The 18,834-nt window shown below is 30.0% G+C and overlaps 1 protein-coding gene across 4 annotated transcripts in view; it reads right to left on the bottom strand.

Moving 5' to 3' along the window:
- Positions 1-18,834, bottom strand: part of LOC139524735 (engulfment and cell motility protein 1-like) — a 38,721-nt gene continuing 19,887 nt past the window's right edge. For 2 of the 4 annotated variants that reach the window (XM_071319783.1, XM_071319784.1), the window contains 14 exons: positions 17,582-17,623; positions 14,094-14,166; positions 13,326-13,376; positions 12,729-12,845; positions 11,588-11,698; positions 10,969-11,076; positions 10,449-10,557; positions 7,830-7,966; positions 6,531-6,700; positions 5,605-5,720; positions 5,302-5,403; positions 3,671-3,738; positions 2,364-2,498; positions 1-1,682 (listed from right to left, as the gene is read on the bottom strand). In XM_071319783.1, the coding sequence (XP_071175884.1) occupies positions 1,527-1,682; positions 2,364-2,498; positions 3,671-3,738; positions 5,302-5,403; positions 5,605-5,720; positions 6,531-6,700; positions 7,830-7,966; positions 10,449-10,557; positions 10,969-11,076; positions 11,588-11,698; positions 12,729-12,845; positions 13,326-13,376; positions 14,094-14,166; positions 17,582-17,623 (1,495 nt within the window). In that variant the 3' untranslated portion in view covers positions 1-1,526. The remainder of the gene's footprint in view (positions 1,683-2,363; positions 2,499-3,670; positions 3,739-5,301; positions 5,404-5,604; positions 5,721-6,530; positions 6,701-7,829; positions 7,967-10,448; positions 10,558-10,968; positions 11,077-11,587; positions 11,699-12,728; positions 12,846-13,325; positions 13,377-14,093; positions 14,167-17,581; positions 17,624-18,834) is intronic. The other 2 variants (XM_071319786.1, XM_071319785.1) reach the window with 1 other exon arrangement.

The following is an 18,834-nucleotide window of genomic DNA, read 5'->3' as shown; positions in this document are numbered from 1 at the left end:
CACATTTTGTACTTGTGTATTGAAACATTTACTGAATAATATACATAATGTCATGTTGATACACTATATCATACTTAACAATCAGAATAAAACATGATAAACAACTTAAGAAATGTAAATGGTTAGCTTCAAAGAAGATGACAGACTTTGAGAACTGGTTTCAAAAGACAGATCAACATGTGCAGCCAATATGCATAAAACAAGTTTCATGGTATTGTCATCAACTGTACAAAAATAAATTGTTGTTAGAGAAACTAATGCAAATGATTTCTTGCAATTTTAAACATCAAATTCTTAAACTTGGCAATGCAAAAACTTCTTGTCCAATTGACCGTTTATGAATCTGAAGTACTATGTGTAATTCAATTGTTCATACCCAAAAATGAAAATAACGTCACATCATTAATTGAATTTCAATTGTTTCAGGTGTTTATAACCAATCATGATGCTTTAATGTACACTTTTGAAATATTTTCCAGCATGCATTAGCTTCTGAAACAGGAAGTCACCACTAGGCAGCAATTTTTTTTTATCCACTTTCAACTAAGAATATCTAAAAATATATTGCACAACAAATTATGAAAGTAAATATTAAATTCTTTCATACACAAAATGATATAAAAACATTCAGATTTGAGATAAATTGTCTTTTTAATAAGACAATATATATAAGATCTTAAATGAATTTGTACACACAACAATATAATAATATGTGTTAGTGGTCCCTAATATTTATGAAACAAAATACATTTACATGTAAAAAAGACATAGCACCAGTCAAAATAATTTTCAGCAGTAAAAAAAGCAGCTATATATATATTTACATTTTTTCCGACCTTGCAAGGGCTGTATAGCTAGTCAAGGTCGTTAAAATCTTCAATTTGTTGTATACTGTAAATGACCTATCAAAAAGATGAGATTACTATCGAGTAGTGAAGTACATATAAATAAGTGACAGAACATTGCCAATAAAAAATGATGCTTGTTAAAATTTGTTAAAATGACAATGAATAAAGCATAGAATATGTTACAACATATATTGTGGAAGGAATTAGAAACTTTAAAATTTTAATAAAGTTGAAAGCAGCTGTTATTTAAATACTACAGAAATTTATTTCCTTTTTTAATATTGGTTTTTCATTGTTCTGGTTTTGCTCAAATAAAAAAAGAATGGTTATTTATTTGGCTATATAATTTTCATCATGTGTTTACATTTTTAAAACAAAGGTACTATATATTAAGTGGCACTATTCTTATTCCTTTGGTATTAGAAAGATTTTGGTTTTGTTATATGGACAGACTCGAGCATTGAAGACTTGAAACTGTTGTACATTTGATTATAAATTATTTTTATTCCCAGTTGGCAAGCACGTTACAACTTATTATAACTAAAACCATGATAATATTTGACACAGATTTAAAAAAAAATTTAAATCTTTCTTGTGCAAGATCTTTTTGAAGCAGAAGCACTTTTCTCTTATCAAAAGTATATTAAAGTTATTTTTCTGGTCAAAGTATTGGTTTGACTAAAAGTTTGTATAAACAAAATCAAAGTTGTTTGGTTCTGGTGGTATTTGTGGTGGTTCAGAAGGTATTGTTATTCCTTCAATGTCAAGCAGGTGGATCTTTGTCTCCATGTTCAGTAAAAGTTCCAAATCTTTATTTTTCTGACTACTATCCATCTATAAGAATACAAAACACAAGAATCTTACAACTAATACATAATTATTATGAATTAATGACAACATGTTACATTGAAGTTTGATAATTGGATTGAGACGCTGTCAGCAGCTATGTGTAATTTAGAATAAAATACTCAATATTACAAGAACTTCAATATTGCCCAATGACAAAAATATCAAGCACCTGAACTTTTTGGTGATGTAGGGAAAACAAAAAAGCAAATATGATACATACTGCTATGTGTTTCTTTATTCTACTTTAGCTAGAGGTATGTGTTTAATCTTGCCACATTTGTGTGCATGTCTCAAGTCAGGAGCCTCTGGCCTTTGTTAATCTTGTATGTTTTTTATTTTCTAGTTCAATTATATGTTTTGGAGTTCAGTGTGACGTCTATTTTCACTGAACTAGTACACAATTTCAATTTTGGGGCCAGCTGAGGACCACCTCTAGGTGCCATATTTTCTCGCAGCTTTGAGACCCATTGGTGGCTGTCGGCTAATGTCTACTTTTTGATTGGGTTGTTGTCTCTTTGACATATTCCCCATTTCTATTCTCAATTTTAACATCCATACCTTAAGTGCATCATACCAAAATATTTTTTTTTATGTAATGATTGCAAGTTAGAAATAAAATAAGATGTACTTATACCATAATATTTCAGTATTTAACCTCTAACATACCTCATTTCCTAATAATACATTTAAACCATCCACCCACATATCTAATTCTGTCTCATCTTTGGCAACAAAACAAAAATTCTCAGGGTTCTCACTGGAGGAGGGTTGGGGCTGTATAGCAAAGTAAAGGTTGATTGCCTGAAATATAGAATGAACTAATTAAGAAATATAAACATAGTAATTTTTATAACCAAGCTAGTATATAGTGATCCTTAATCGAGTAAATCAGTTCATTCATAGTAAAAACATTCTTTCATAAAGCATTTCCATAAAACTTATAGATTACTTTGTATATGTGCTAGTATATTGTATTGATAACTCTAAAAATGATATAAACCATAATATGTAAGTGCACCTCTTATTTTCTTTATTGGTTAATAGATATAAGAAGATGTGGTATGAGTGTCAATGAGACAACTCTCTATCCAAGTCACAATTTATGAAAGTAAACCATTATAGGTCAAGGTATATGGTCTTCAACACAGAGCCTAGGCTAGTTTGTTTTTGGAAGTTTCAAATTTCAACACCCTGTGTTTTCATTTCTATATATAGGCTGAATCCTTATGTCATGTATTATTTCATCAATAAAATATACTCTATCATTTTTGGCTGATTGTACTTTAACCCTTTCCTCCATAATGACGCTTTTTGGCGCCATCCCCTTTACTCCATAATGACGCCTTTTGACACCTGTGTAGTGCCTCAGTTAAATTGTCTTGCCTAAGACAAATGAGAATCAGACTTAATAAAAGTTGTATCTAATATAAACAGGTTATTCATGAGAATATCTGACTGGAATTTCATTGATGAAATATTAGTTTTAACAATGCATTTTAATACTTTAAACCTGATGATTTTTTTTTATTGAAAAATCTTATGTGAATGAAGTATGTTAAAAAAATAATTTCCATGGAGTAAAGGGATAATGAGACTAACATCATATATTTTCAGTAAGTCTGCAATTCATACAAATGCTGGGTTTTTTAATGGCCAAAAGATGCATCATTTGATTGTTATGCTTTTATTTGCTGACCCATAATTTCTGTGTCACTCAATTTATTAACATGTAAAGAAAAACATGTTCAGAAAGGAATGACCAAGTATAATCTGAAAACAAGACCAAAATATTTTTCCCAAAAATAACATTATTGTATTTATAAACCATTATTTAAGTTTTAACACATTTTGGACATTGACCTTCTAATGTCTTAGATAATGGTTTATTACTACAATAATGTAATATATTTTCCCTACTGGAATTTTTGAAACAAGAGCAAAAATAGCAGCAAAAAGACGCTGAGTTTACTTACACCTTTGGCTTTCTTTGCATGTTGGCAATCCTTTCCCACAAGTACACTCTTCATTTCACTTATTGTCACTGAAAATAATTATAGAATACTACTAATCGAAGAATTCAAATAGAGAAAAGTATTCAACAAGTGACTGAACAACACATTAATTCACAAATGCGCGTAGGGCATGAGTTAATTATCAGTGTTGTTCGGTCACGAGTTGAATATTTTTTGATATTTGAATTTTATAATTAGTTATTATTTTTATTACATTGGCAAATGGCTTTTTTTAAAGAAATTAATGTAAAAACATATTTTAAAGGAACTATATCTTTTTTCTACGCATTCACAATTTGTTTTGATCCCCCATTATCGACGTCTTTACAATGCCTATTGTTGCATGACGTCAGAGAGTGAAATAACCACGTTTATTTCACATGTGAAATTATTGGATTTTATTTAAATGGGAAATCAATATAATTCATTGCAACTAATGTAATTATACATTGTAATTCTATTTATAAAAAGAAATGGATCAAAAACTCATATAGCCAAGTGGCAATGAACATTTGATAAACAAAGGGGACTGTTCCAAAAAAATTGTCAGGTGTTCAGCTGACTCAGTGATGTCATAGATATAAGATGTAGTATGAGTGCCAAGGTGACAACTCTCCATCCAGGTCACAATTTGCATAGGTAAACAATGACTGGTCAAAGCATGGACAACAATACGCAGCTTTGGCTCACACCAATCAACAAGCTATAAAGGGCTGCAGACGTAACCATTATAAAGTCATTTAAAGAGAAAAAACAATGGTCTAATCTGTATAAAAGACGAGAAACGAGAAATACTTCAAACCACATTAACAAACGTCATGTATAACATTAAAAGGAAAAATGCTTTAATTAAACTTTATTCGTCGATATCGTACCGAAATTGTCGATATCGTACCAAAATTGTCGATATCAACAGTGAGTTTTCTCACATTGTATTCGTTTGTCGATATCGATTCGATATCAACATCTTGTTTGGTCTTGGACATGTATGTCTTTTACACCAATTTAATAGTGCATGTATTTATGAGTATGGTAGATGTTTGCCTCCACCTAAAGCGCTTTGATCCAAAAGAATTTCTGTATTTGTCTTAAAGAATCGAAATAATTTATGGGGGCTTGAATATATCGTGATTTTACCACAGGTTGTCCCTTTATGCTGATATTTAACCCCTCGCAATCGCTCAGGGTAAAATATTTGTAATAAATAATCCATCAATATTTTACAAAAAGATTCTTTTTTTGTTGTAAATTCGAGAAAATCGAACACAAATGCATTTTCAAACGTCAGTCTGTGTTATGATAATATGTTAAAAATATAGACTAGTAACTGTAAGTGTTGGGAATGCCCTTCCACTGTTAGTTCGGTATAATAAAACAATTGTGGCCCCTTAGATTCAATGAAAATCCAAAATTGTCAACCCTCAAAAGTTATTTCACTTCGGGCTGCGCCCTCAATGAAATAACCTTCTCGTGTTGACAATTTTGGATATTCACCTTTTCAACGGGCCATAATTGTATAATATACAAACAAAGCACACGAGTTACCAAAGTCTTGCTTTCATGCACTGGGAAATTAGCTCTAAAACACTTACATTTATTGGTGAGATCATCCAGTGCCACCTCACTATTCTCTGAACAGTCAGCATACAGGAATGATTTAGAGTTAGGTGCAAGTCTCCAAAACCAATACTTATCTGTAATTATATAATTCGTGAACAAAGAATTAATATATGAGATTTATTTGTACCAGCTTTTTAAGATCAGGACCGAAAAACAAGCTTTCTATGCTTTTCTCCTCTTTTCAGCAAGTATGAATTAATTCTATGTTGCCAACACTGTACATGCATCAGAAATTAACATCTTCATGTAATGTAACCTAAATGCTTCCAGCTTACCTCTTATTTTCCCTTTGTAGTTAAATTTTTGAAAATTTGTCCCTTCCATGAGAAAATTAATTCTTTGCTGTTTGATTAAGTTTAACATGTCTGGTGTAATGTGCTGTCTAAGTTCACTGAAATAGAATAGTATCACATTAAATAAATTGTAATTTATGCATTAATTATTTATGAATGTACATTGTACTCATCATAGACATCAAATTTAATTTTTATTATTGCAAAAAATAATAATAGGATAAGTTTTGCAAAAATACAAAAATGCAATTTCAAATTTTGTTTGCCTTGTTTGTATGCACCATTTTCTGTAATTGCAATAATTAAGGATGTTTGCTACTCTGTTTTAGACTTCCTGTCTGATATTCAGAATCTTCTACATGTGTTTTAAAATACTTACATGCATTGATAGTGGTACTTTTATCACTATCTTTAGACAATAGACAGCTTTGCAATGTACCTAAAGATTTATAACAAAACAAGAATGTGAGGCCACACTTAGACTTATAGTTTTAGAACTAACATAATAGGTTTAAGGCTAATGATATATAATATGTACAACTCACACCACCTTTTCACTGAGGCAACACTTAGAATAATAGTTATAGAACTAACATAAAAGGTTTAGCCTGTTGACAGGCTAGTGATATAATAGATGTACAACTCACAACACCCTTCCACTAAGACTTAAAATACCATATAGCAGGTTACTTTTGTGGGATGTAGATTTTCACTTATTTTTTAGGATAAAACAAAATCGCCAAAATAAATTTCTCCAAATTAAGAGTGTATATGCAAAGGTATTGATAAAGTTTTGAATATACCAAATAATAACCGCCAAAAAATTTTGTATACCCTTTTTAATGAAAATCCCAAAATTTACACCTACGAAAAATAACCCGCTACACAGTAATAGTTTAAGAACTAACATGATAGGTTTAGCCTGAGATTCCCAGTCTTCCTTTTTCTGTCGATCTTCTGCCCAGAGTTTCAGAATGTCTTGGTATGTTAGTGTCTGAAGACGAGTTTTTAACACTTCAAATGACCTTGGTTGTACTTGCAATGCTCTAGTTATTTGTTCTTTTACTACACCAAGTACCTGAAAAGAAAAAATATATAAAAAATTTTGCACATGTCTAATTATTCACAGTAGACATTTTACCAAAAAAATCACCCTATGAAAACATTTCCCTTTTCATTCAAATTCTTGTAAAAGGTCATGAAATGGGATAAATGAAGAAGATTCAACTGTCCCTTATATGTCCAAAGCACGAGCAATATCCATCGCAAATGATTGGGTTGTAATTACTACGGTACGTGATTTGAAAGATTACATAAATAGTAATAACTCTTGTATAAAAAAATTATTTAGCATGCTTTAGTAAACATCTTCTTGAATGCTAGTATAAAACGTTCATTGAATTCTAACAAAATTAGGGAAGACTGCATTCTCCCATGAGATATAAGCTAAAACAGGACACAGATCTTAAAGAAGTATGGTGCACATCTTCAATGTAAATACATCCTAGAACATTTTAAAATAAATTGCTTACAAAAAAAACCCCAAAAGGATACAAATGTTAAGGGAAAATCATTAAAACATCATAAAAACAACATTAACACACTATCATATTAAAACATGTAAAGGAGTATGTTCGGTAAGGTCCTAAAATGGCCCCCTTTTTTTGCGTAAATTTCAAATTTGGATTTAATAACATATATCACAATAAATTATAGCTAATACAGTGACTAGATAGGAAATAAGCAATTTTGTTGAAAATTTTACATTTCTGCGTTTCATTATGACGTCATAATTTGAACTCATATTCATTTTTCACGAAAAAATCAATGAAAATGGGTAAATTTCCATAGAAGATTGAATAAGAAACATAGAGCGCATATGTCGACAACAAAGATCTTTTAAATGATGTTTGTGAAGACATTTCACATGTCTTATTTGAATATTAAGTTTGTTGACGCCTGCGCTCTGTGTTTCCTGGTCCTTAATTTGGTTGAAATCAAGCTGATTTTGTCAAATTTCACCAAAATCCCTTATCTTGACCTTTTTGGGATGTAAAAATCAACGTGTTAGAATTAAACTTCTGTTTAACTTTCTCACATGTCTTTAAGGCAACTTAAACCATTTGTTGTCTTGTAACTATGAACTTTATATTTGGGGTCAAATATGGCCCTTACCGAACTTACTCCTTTGATCAAGTTTTATCTACCTTAGGAAAATCTTCCTCTGAGGCTCTCATTTCTCTCCATGTTTTATTAAGAAGCTGTATACATATACAAAATAATTTCTCAAATGGTTTGTCATCATTGAAAAACATAGGGTAATAGGTTTTCCCATCGTCAGAAGCTATAAAAAATAAAGTGTCAAATATTTCACTAATAGATATAAGACATGTTCCTATTAAAAATACATTGTACCTAGGGACTTTGAAAATGCAGTAACAACTTAAAGAGGCAAATATAAAGTTTCATTAAAATTTCTATTGTTCTTCACACCTATCTTGTGTATGGATTTCAAAGTGCCTTTCCTCATTCCTATGTATGTTCTCATGGAACAGCCCTAGCAAGATTTACATACAAAGTCATGCAAAGTATACCCCACTTATTATTAGACAATGGCAAATTATTCCATGCTCAGTGCTCATGCATAAGGCCCTATAATTATTGACATCCTCATCCTTTGGTTTTTGGTAGACAATTGTCCTATTGGTAATCAGATCGCATTTCTTTTATATCTTGAAGATTTTCTTTTCGATCTCCAAGTCACAATGGAAGAGTGTATGAATGAAGACGTTCATGAATTTAGAATTGAATTGAAGTAATCAACTTTGCCTTCACAGAAACATCGTCCATCTCAACTTGTGAGCGACAAGCAGACGTAAAAATGTTGGAAATCAATTTTGGAGTTACTTCCCCTGAAAAAGCTTATTACAAATTTGTGCTCCTAAAATATTATCTAGCACTAAAAATAGGAAAAATAACCAATTGAATACAAAATTATATAAGAATGTTACCTTAAGGATACTAACTGTCTTTGAACATACAAAAAAATATATTGCAATTAATTTTTGATAATCATACTTTTGGCAATCCATGTTTTATACATTCTCAATTAAGAAATATGAATAAATTAATTGTTTGAATGATGTCAAGCTATCAACTTAGACCCCGTTCATACTAGGACATTTTTATCGATTTGAACTAGACCGGTTCACTTTAGATCGGTTAAAGGGCTAATGTGAACGCATTGAATCGATCTTCAATCGGTTTAAACTAAAACACCAAAAGAGGTAGTTTAGTTTGAATCGATCTAAAGTAAACCGATCTTACTTTAGATGTGAACGCAGAGATCGGTTTAAACTAGTACGATTGAATCGAAAATAACGTATGCGCATGTATAGCGGCAAAACTATCTCAGAGGTTCGTTATTTCTCTGTTAAAAGACCTTTAAAACAAACTGTAAACATGTTGTCTTCGCCATAGTGTAGATTTGCGAAATCTGTGTCTTCTATGTTGATTTTTTTCTTTGCAGGAACCGCAGTATTTCCGGCGTCGTGTTGTAACTTCGTTGCTACAGTCATTTTTTTCAAAATTAAAGAAAACACAAGTATCAAAATTTTAAATCGTGATTCAAGAGAAACAATAACTTTATCCATTTTTTTTCCCAAGTGTGTGTATCAGTGTATCAGCACGTGAATTTGATAAATCAGTTCTATTTATACACAGTGTTTACAGTTTTACGGGTAACAAGGTTAGATCGATTGCGTTTTTAATTGTAGTGTGAACGCAGTGGTTCATATTAGACCGATAGAGATCGATATGATTAAAGATAATGTGAACGCTAACTGGTTTTATTTAGATCGATTCAAATTAGATTGATAAAAAAAAAATGCTAGTGTGAACAGGGTCTTACAAAAATGGAAGTGTGTAGTTAAACTCTCATCACAAATCAACATGATGAAGCTACACTAAATAATATATTCCTAAACACAAACAATAAAAAAGGTTTTGAGGGCCAAGCTCTAGATGAAAATTTAGAAATACAACTACTCTGTCATGTACATGTATGGTAAACTATGAGATGTTTAGTTTATGTTCTTTCTTTTTGGAAGGAGAGGGGGTGGGGGAGAATAGTAAGTTTATTTTTCCTCTTTTGGTTAATAGTATGAATGTGTATTGCCATGTTATATGAACATGTAGTATGAATGACTTTTCTTATGCAAATTTTATAGAATAAATAATCATAACAACAACTTATGCATCTTTATTGACAATATATACAGTAAAAAAATATGTGAACTTGTGATACCGTGACGCAGGGACGTAGACATTAGAAATGAGCAGTGCCTTCTCCTATCATAAAAAGTGCCCTGCCCTCCACTGGCACCCTGCCCCTTTTGAATTCTAGCTGGAGCACTGTTGGGGACTTCATATAATAAAATTTCAAAGTTTTGAGTTTTTAGGCATTTCACAGGTAGTGAATGCCTAGATCTGATAATTGATACAATAGTTTAATTCAATATTATAAAGTTTTTGATCAAATACTAAATCATTCTTTTAAACAAGACGAGACCTTAAACCTATTTACCCCAAAAATTTATGCTTATTCCCCTTTCCTATAGCTTCAATGTGTAAATATTAATATCAATCAAGACAAGGATATTCCAGAAACATTTAGTTGGGAACAAATAGACTTATATATAAAGCGATCACATTATGCTTTTAAATTTATTTTTTAAGTTTACCATACAAAATTTATCCTATGACTGCCATCTGTAAAATAGTAAATCCTCATTTGTATCTGTTTCCACAATAATTAGATGACTTACGCGGTTCTCCTATTTTGAGTATATCACACAGGACTCTTGTTAACATTATACTGGAACGTATAAATGGACAGTCATGTTTATCTTCTCTACAGGAATTTTCCAACACCACCTACAAATGAAATCAGATAATACCTGTATAATAGATTAAAGAGCTTTTTCTGCAATGATATCTATCCTTAACTAATTATTTCACTATATATGTATATATGAAACAAGTCTAAACTCTCAATGTCTAACTTTCTCTCCAATAAAGTATGATTTATCCACACATGTGAGTTGTTGAAACTGAACTCAGCCAAGATATTCATATTTCTAACCTTTGTGTAAAAAAAAATGATTACATTTTATGTCATGCATCAATACAATATATCACTCCTTTTCAATTACAATACACAAAATTCCCCTTTTTCTTCAAAAAGTCTGTTAGAGGTAAATAACCCCTTAGAATGTAGATTTGATGCTACTTCGTTAAAATTACTTTCAAATGCATGTATATGAGAAAAGAACATAAGATTATTACCTTTATATAATTTTCTGACTGGTTTTGAGCAAAATAATGAACATTGTCTAATGCCAGGATTCCTGGGGGAGTATGCCTTACAAAATCCTGTGCTGGGTGGGAGGAGTCCTGTAAAATAATTTAGACATTCTTAAATATTTCTGTAATAAGTGTATTTTATGATGTCTCTAAATAACTTTACTGTTGATTCAGAAATTATTGTTTTGTTTTTATTAATATGAAAAAATTTGCAGTCCTAATTTCAGTAGTAATTTTCCTTCATTAATTTTTGTCAATTACATTAATTAGGTTTCACATTTTTGCCAAAGGATTTACAATAATAAATGCACACATTCTATAAAATTTACAGTACTAAAAATATCAACTGATGCTATAACCACATAATCTAAAAAAAATTGTCTTTCAAATAAAGAATTAGAAAAAAAAATAGTATTAAAATGTGTATATTTTAAACTGATAATTTACAATATAAGTAAGTAAGTAAGTAAATTATTTATCATAGTGACATGTGTTTTTCACAAAATATTATATAATACAGTGAGATATAAAAACAATAATTAGAACACTGGACCCTGAATCTGATTTTGAGAGCAGTTTTTTTAAGTTCATTATAATTTACCTCAAATCCCAATTTCTTATAGACATTAGATTTTCTATTTCCTAGTTGATTAGAATCTGCTTCTATATCCAGTACAGGTTTTCTCAGGGTTTCAATGATCGATGTGACATTCTGGAATAAAACAGAGATATGTTGAGTAACTCAAAACCTGCAAACATTGGCTATAAATATAGCAAGTATATAAAGAGAAAGCATATAAAAGTTGAAGTTACTTCACTTGGCTATGGTAATTTAAAGTTATTTGAAGTGTGTCCAGAAATTATCTAATCAATTAATGAGTAAACAAAGACTTTCCTAACAAAAGACAGTAATTTATATACAAACATTGACAAGTACCTAAGAGAAAGCATCTACACAAGACTTTACCAATAAATCAATGTGGATGTCATACAAAATTTTGACTACTTCAAGAACTAGCCAAGATATTATTAAATATAAAACCATTTAGGTTACCTTTGCCAGTCTTCACAATAGAAGAATTGGTTGAACTGAAGTCTTTATCAACCAATTTATTATGAATATGTACAAAAATCTTAACTATTGAAAGTAAATATTCACTAAAGGATAATACTAGCATGACTAAATTTTGATAAATTTAATTTTAACAAAATCAATATTATAATGTTTTATGAATGAATGCAATGCTTAAGAGCTATCCTTCACCAAACCACATGTATTAAACATGAAATAATCAAACTTGAAAACAAAGTTCTCTGCATTCTTTTATATCATGGATACCAATTCTGCTTACCCTTCAGGTGCACCTGAGATCACTCCCAGCTTTTGGTGGGGTTTGTGGGTTCAGTCTTTAGTTTTCTATGTTGTGTTTTGTGTACTATTGTTTGTCTATTGGTCTTTTTCTTTTTTAGCCATGGCATTGTCTGTTGTTTATTTTCAACATGAATTCCCAGAGTATCTTTCATTCCTCTTTTCCTTTAGACTATTTGTAATGTGTTGAGTATTTAAATTCATGATTCACCTGTGTATCCAACAAATAAATATGAAAACATGAAGTCAAACTAATTTTCCTACTTTCTGTTTTCACTTCATATAGTCCTAACACCTTCAAGATCAAAAACCATTTTTAATGTTTGACTGTGTCATGCCTTTTCCTTGATATCAAATAACCCTGTAGATTTACCTGTGAATTAGGATCAGCCGCTGTCAACATTTTTTCCTCATACATATTTAATAACAATGTCTGTAGTTTATACAGCTGATGAGCCATCTCTGATCCAAGTTTACCTCCAAACACAGACTGAAAAATATTGGTGAGAAAAGGAATCACTTATGAGTTACTTTTGGGGGGAAGAGGTGGAGGGGTTTCAATGAATTAAAATAATAACTTTTCAATTTATTCATTTTTTAAATAAAAGATATGAAAACAAAAGGTGTCCTTTGTTATTGTATTTTCATATGAAATACCCCCAAAATGTATTATGTATTAGAACTGCAAAAATTTATGATCCCGGTGAAGAAAAGTCATCTGGTGGGAGTGGTGACATACCTCATTTTAAAATTTATCCAATAATTTTTTTTCAATATCATGACCTTTATGACAGGGATGACTGACCTTGACATGACCTGGGGTTAGTAAAAACATTCAAGTTTTCCTTTGTCTATATCAGCAGAAATATGCTAATAGTATGGTGACAGAAATACATAATAATTACAAACAAGCATTTAACAAAAAGGCTATTTGAACATACAAAATATATAAAAAATGTAATATACATACAGTCATCAACACATTTCTGAAAGTTCTGCTCTGCACACTGTCTGCTAATTTCTAAAATAATAAAAATATTTACTTTAGAAGCAACAATCAAGAATAAACTCATAAACCAATACTTCAAGTTTTGCAGGATTAAAAACTGTCAATTGAATTATCAACTGCATCGATCAGACAAACTGCCCTTAGATGGCAAGAGTACATTAGTTGGATAAAAATATGTGCTTGTAAAAATCCAAGAAAAGTAATCTGAATGTATCTAAGGACTGTGAATGTATTTTTCCTTAGGATGCAAATACTTATCTTTGACCACTTTGAATATAAACACCTTCCATAAGTTCCATATCAATTACAAAAAGAAAGCATTATAATTTTATTGTCTAGATTAATTAGTGAGTACATGTACATAATGAATAACTCACTATTCATGATAGTTTTATTTAAAGTGGAAACATTTACCAATGGTTGCCCTACCTACTAATTTTTTAGGATATGCCTGAAATTGCATTTTTCACTATAATTACGATCTGTTCTTTCACATGATTCAATCGTTTTTCATGGTAATGCCAATCATTTTACCACAAAGAGAAAGCTGTGAATTTTACAATAAGAATGATAAGAGCTTTTAATACAATACACAAGTACACAGTACTTTGTGCTAGAGATGTCTGTTGTTATTGGGTTGCTGTCTTATCAAGTTTTTCTCGTCCCTCAGCCCCCCCTACACACACCCCTTTTTCACTTTTATTGATTTTGAGTATTATTTTTACCCACCTTTCTCTTCTCTGGTCCAGCCTTTATAAACAATGCATTTAACAAAGCTATGGCATTCTTCTGTACTTCATTACTGTAAATAAAGATGTATATTACTTCTTTATTAAAAAAAAAGCTCAATTATTTTTATTTACAATATATTTACATGTATCCTTAACACTTTTGTTTTTCTAAATTCATTATGCTAAACTAAATACACTGGTTTTTGCACACAAATATTAAATCTTTAAATAGAATGGCATTATATAATTCACTTGCTACCTTATCTAATGTTTTTCATCCCATTTTATTTTAATGAAATTTATCTCATTTCAGTTAATCATCTTAAATGACTAATAAATTTATTTCATGAAATTTCGTATTTCATTTATGACTTGCCATGGTAAGAAATTACATTACTCTTATAAAATTACAACATGTTTATATCAGTAAACAGAATTCAAATTTCCTTACTAAGTTAAGATTGACCTAGTCTCAGTCAAGTAGGCTTTTAATTGTTACAAGTTCACACATCGTTGTCAATATAATAGAATTTGATGCGACTGTCATACAAGTGAGATGTTTAGCTAGCTATAAAACTAGGTTTAATCCACCATTTTTCTACAGAAGAAAACACCTGTACCAAGTCAGGAGTATGACATTTGTTATTCATTCGTTTGAATAGTTTGAGCTTTTGGTTTTGCATTTGATTATAGGGACTTTCCTTTTATGAATTTTCCTCGGAGTTTAGTATTTGTGTGATTCTACTTTTAGCATGATTTGAATTACCAACAATGACAACTTTTACTCCTAACTTAGGCAGTAAACAAATATAATAATGATTATATGGTTAACCTATCAAACAATCAAATTTAACTTTACTAAAAACTTGCGGTACCCATTCAAATAAATATCTTAAACAAAACTGGGATCATAACTTCCAAGACTTTCTGTAATATAACTGAATGACAATTTGACATTACATTTAACATGTATCTCCAATTTTTGCTTTCACACATAAAGCTGTCAATTATATTCTTGCTACAATTTTACTCTAAGCTTTAGCAATAAGAAAATGCACTGATTTAAAGAGAAGACAGAATATTTTACTGATTTAAAGCTTACAGAATATAATCATTCTTATTTCAAAAAATTACTAATATTTGAATGACCTATATATTGTTTTCAAAATTATTTTACAGGTTATAAGAATCTCTAGGCAGTAGATGTGAAATCCTAAGATTTTTTTGCTCATGCAATTGAAAACATTTTGACATAAGCCAAATTTTTTGGGGGAAATTTTATCTCATTATGATTTAGACAATCTCACAATAAGGGACTCTGAGCCAGCTGAAAACTTTCAAATCTGTAGAGACTATGTTTGTACTTTTACCTCGCTATATCAAATTATAATCTGTATTCTTTTATTATTAATCTCTCCAAGAGTGTTTGTGAGTGGAATTTGATGATACCAAAACTCAAGTAAATACATATATTTTTATATAATACTGTTAAGAAGCATCTATGTCAATTCTACCAGAAAAGAAACTAGAACAGATCAAAAGACCTTTCACAATGATATGAAAGCATGCTTGTCAGGTTACTGAAGATGGCAAAATGAACCATTTCCCTGTAAACCTGATTTATGTAGCTATTTGCGATCTATAGAAGTTTATATCCACAATTCTTTTTTTCTAAAAGTATAGTTCCTTAGACGAGGGATAACCATGAGATAAAATCATGCTTAGTTTGAAATAGCATGGTTTTATAAGAAAACAATGGTCTTTTGTATCACAGATTTGTATAGTGAGATACAAATCCTTGTTGAAAAGTAGAAAAAGTATTTGGACATAACATTTGCTGAGACTGCAAGTTTTTAACATGGATAAAAAATATACAAATCAGTTCTAAAATATATATAACATTTTATTCTTTTTTTCTTCAATATAAACTATCATTTCTAATTCCACTACTGGACATACATTTTACTATTATTGTCATGTTCAGATGTAGATCAGCAATAAAAGTTCTGTATAATCATACTAGAAAACTTATTTAAGTTAACCAAAAAATACATCCAACCAGTTACCAGACTATCATTAAAAACATAAAGAAAAATGTACTGGTAACCAAAATACTTGTAAAAATGAAAAACTCCATCAAATTCAATACATAACCTGCTTCAAAATGTATACAATATGATGCATAATATTAACTGCATATAGTATTAATACACATCAATCATAAATTTATATCCTACAAGTTCAAACTAACAAATAATTGGTTAACAAAGAAATAATTCAACTGAATTTTTCACAATGGGATAATCTATGTGTTGTGCAAATGGAGTACAAAAAAGTAATATGAAATGGGTGTGCTTAACCCAGAAAAACTTAAAATTATGTGTAAAGAATAAGTGTGCATGTATAAATATCATTCTTTTTGTGTTTGTAATTGTGTGAGTTTTGGGGGTATTTGTAACTTTATAAGGTAAAGTTGGAAATTTTCATTTATATCATGATCAAGATAAGTTTAAAAATCATTGACTATATGACAATAACTGATCAAATATCTCAACTAATGTTGGCTGCAAAAATAATTCCAAAACTAAACATGATAAAATCCTAATGCTAGCAAGAAATGGCTTTTTTCAATATTTGCAAAGAAATGACAGAACTGGCAATACTACTGAAGAATACAATCACTATTTAGTCTAGATCACATTTTAAGACATAAAACTTTTGGAAATAAAAAAAAAATCCTCCAAATAAGTTATATTAATCCACAACAATTAATGAATTCAAGACAGGCAAAACGTTACTTGAATTTATTATCAATGAGTGTAATATGTCAATCAGATCACTTTCATTAAATTTTAACCGATCACAAAAAAAAAGTTTAGTAAATATAAACCTAAAAATAAACTGAATAATTATTTCGTGGCACTTAGAAAACATTGTGACTACTACTTTTAAATCAAGAACAGTAGAAATGATCCTTTAAATGGGATAAAAAAATTCACGTACTGGGCAGAATAAAACTTCACTCATGCCAAGTATTTCTTTTTTGAAACAAAGATATCTTCTGCACATTTTGTTTAAAAGTGCCAATTTAACAGACTAATAGGGGAACAATTACTCCTTAATGGAAAATTCATATTACAGACAACATGATATATTTTTTTAATTTAATTTAATTTTATTTAATTTATCAATTCTTTTAGCGACCAATAATTAACAGTGTCATTGTGGAGTACATGACAAACCTTAATGAGCCAACTTTAAAGGGAGATAATATTCTTACCATTAAAATTTAAAGGGAGATAATATTCTTACCATTAAAATTTAAAGGGAGATAATATTCTTACCATTAAAATTTAAAGGGAGATAATATTTTAACTTTAAAAATCCCCATTGGAAGAAAATAGTTTTTTTATTTCTGACCATTTAAATAATGAAACAATTGATTAAGATGAAATTCATGTGATCTAGACTGGTTTCTATACAGACCTTGGAGAACTTATTTTTTCTGGTTTTCTAACATCTACCTTCCTGTTACAATTATACAAAACTGTCATTTGTAATTATTTTGAAATGTACTAGTATAAGAAAAGAGTAAAATCACATAATTGAATTTTATACTAAAAGTATAATACACTATTAATAAAAGTGAGGTCAAGGTCAGATGAACCTGGTCAGATGAAACCTAGGTGACAGACATGTTTACTCCTTTTTATCTTTTTATATAGAAAATATAGTTGACCTATGCCTTATTGTATCTGAGAAACTAATCTTATTAGGAAAAGTTAACATTGAACAATGAACAAAGAAAATGAGGTCAAGGTTAGATGTAAATAACCCCAGCCAGATGGATATGTATGATTAACAATTGTACTATAAAGCAAATATAGTTGAGCTACTACATATAGTATCTGCAAAATGGATAGCAACAGTGATCACTGAACCATAAAAAATAAGGTCAAGGTAAGAGAATCCCTGCCAGATGGACATATAAATGTGGACTTGTACACCTTATAATTATTCTATACACAAAATATAGTAACACCCATTACATTTGGTGCCTATGCCAAGTCAGCTTATCTAAAGCATGTTGTTAGTTGCTGTTTCTCTTTATTTGGATGTATAGGAGTTGAGATTTTTTTTGCAAGAATCTGGCGTTGGTGTTTGGTTGAAGGATGTATGATGACCTATAGTTCTTTACATCACGGTAATTTGGTCTGCTGGATAGTTGACTTATTGGCAATCAAACCACATATCAGTTTTATACTACCCGTTATAGCAGATCTTAATGTTGATCAATTAACCTTTAAAAAATGAGATCGATGTCAAGTGAACCCTGTCTGACAGACAATTCCCCTTCCCCTTATTAATAAGCCTGACAAATACTTCTGATCTTTTTTTCTGCGTTTATAGCATAACAAATTGAACATAAGTATGCATGCCTTATTTAACTTGACAAAAGGCTTTTCAACTCTAGTCTTTAGCAGTGCAAAAACTAAGCTATTCAATATGTGATATTACTATTTTCAAAATGTCTAATTACTATGATGTTATTTTCTGTGTCAAAAATTGAAAGTTTGCTTGGTGCTATTTTAATGCATTTCAATGCCTGTCAAAGCATTGTATTGTAGTATTTTGTATTATTTAGATTTGACTGAAAACACAAAACTTCCTACAACATGTAAATGTTCAACACAATATATGCTAATACTGGATATGCATAGCCTAGCTGATTTCTAGAT

This window comes from Mytilus edulis, chromosome 5, assembly GCF_963676685.1.
Source record: "Mytilus edulis chromosome 5, xbMytEdul2.2, whole genome shotgun sequence".
NCBI classification, from domain to species: domain Eukaryota; kingdom Metazoa; phylum Mollusca; class Bivalvia; order Mytilida; family Mytilidae; genus Mytilus; species Mytilus edulis.
This window is presented reverse-complemented; position numbering and strand designations above follow the sequence as displayed.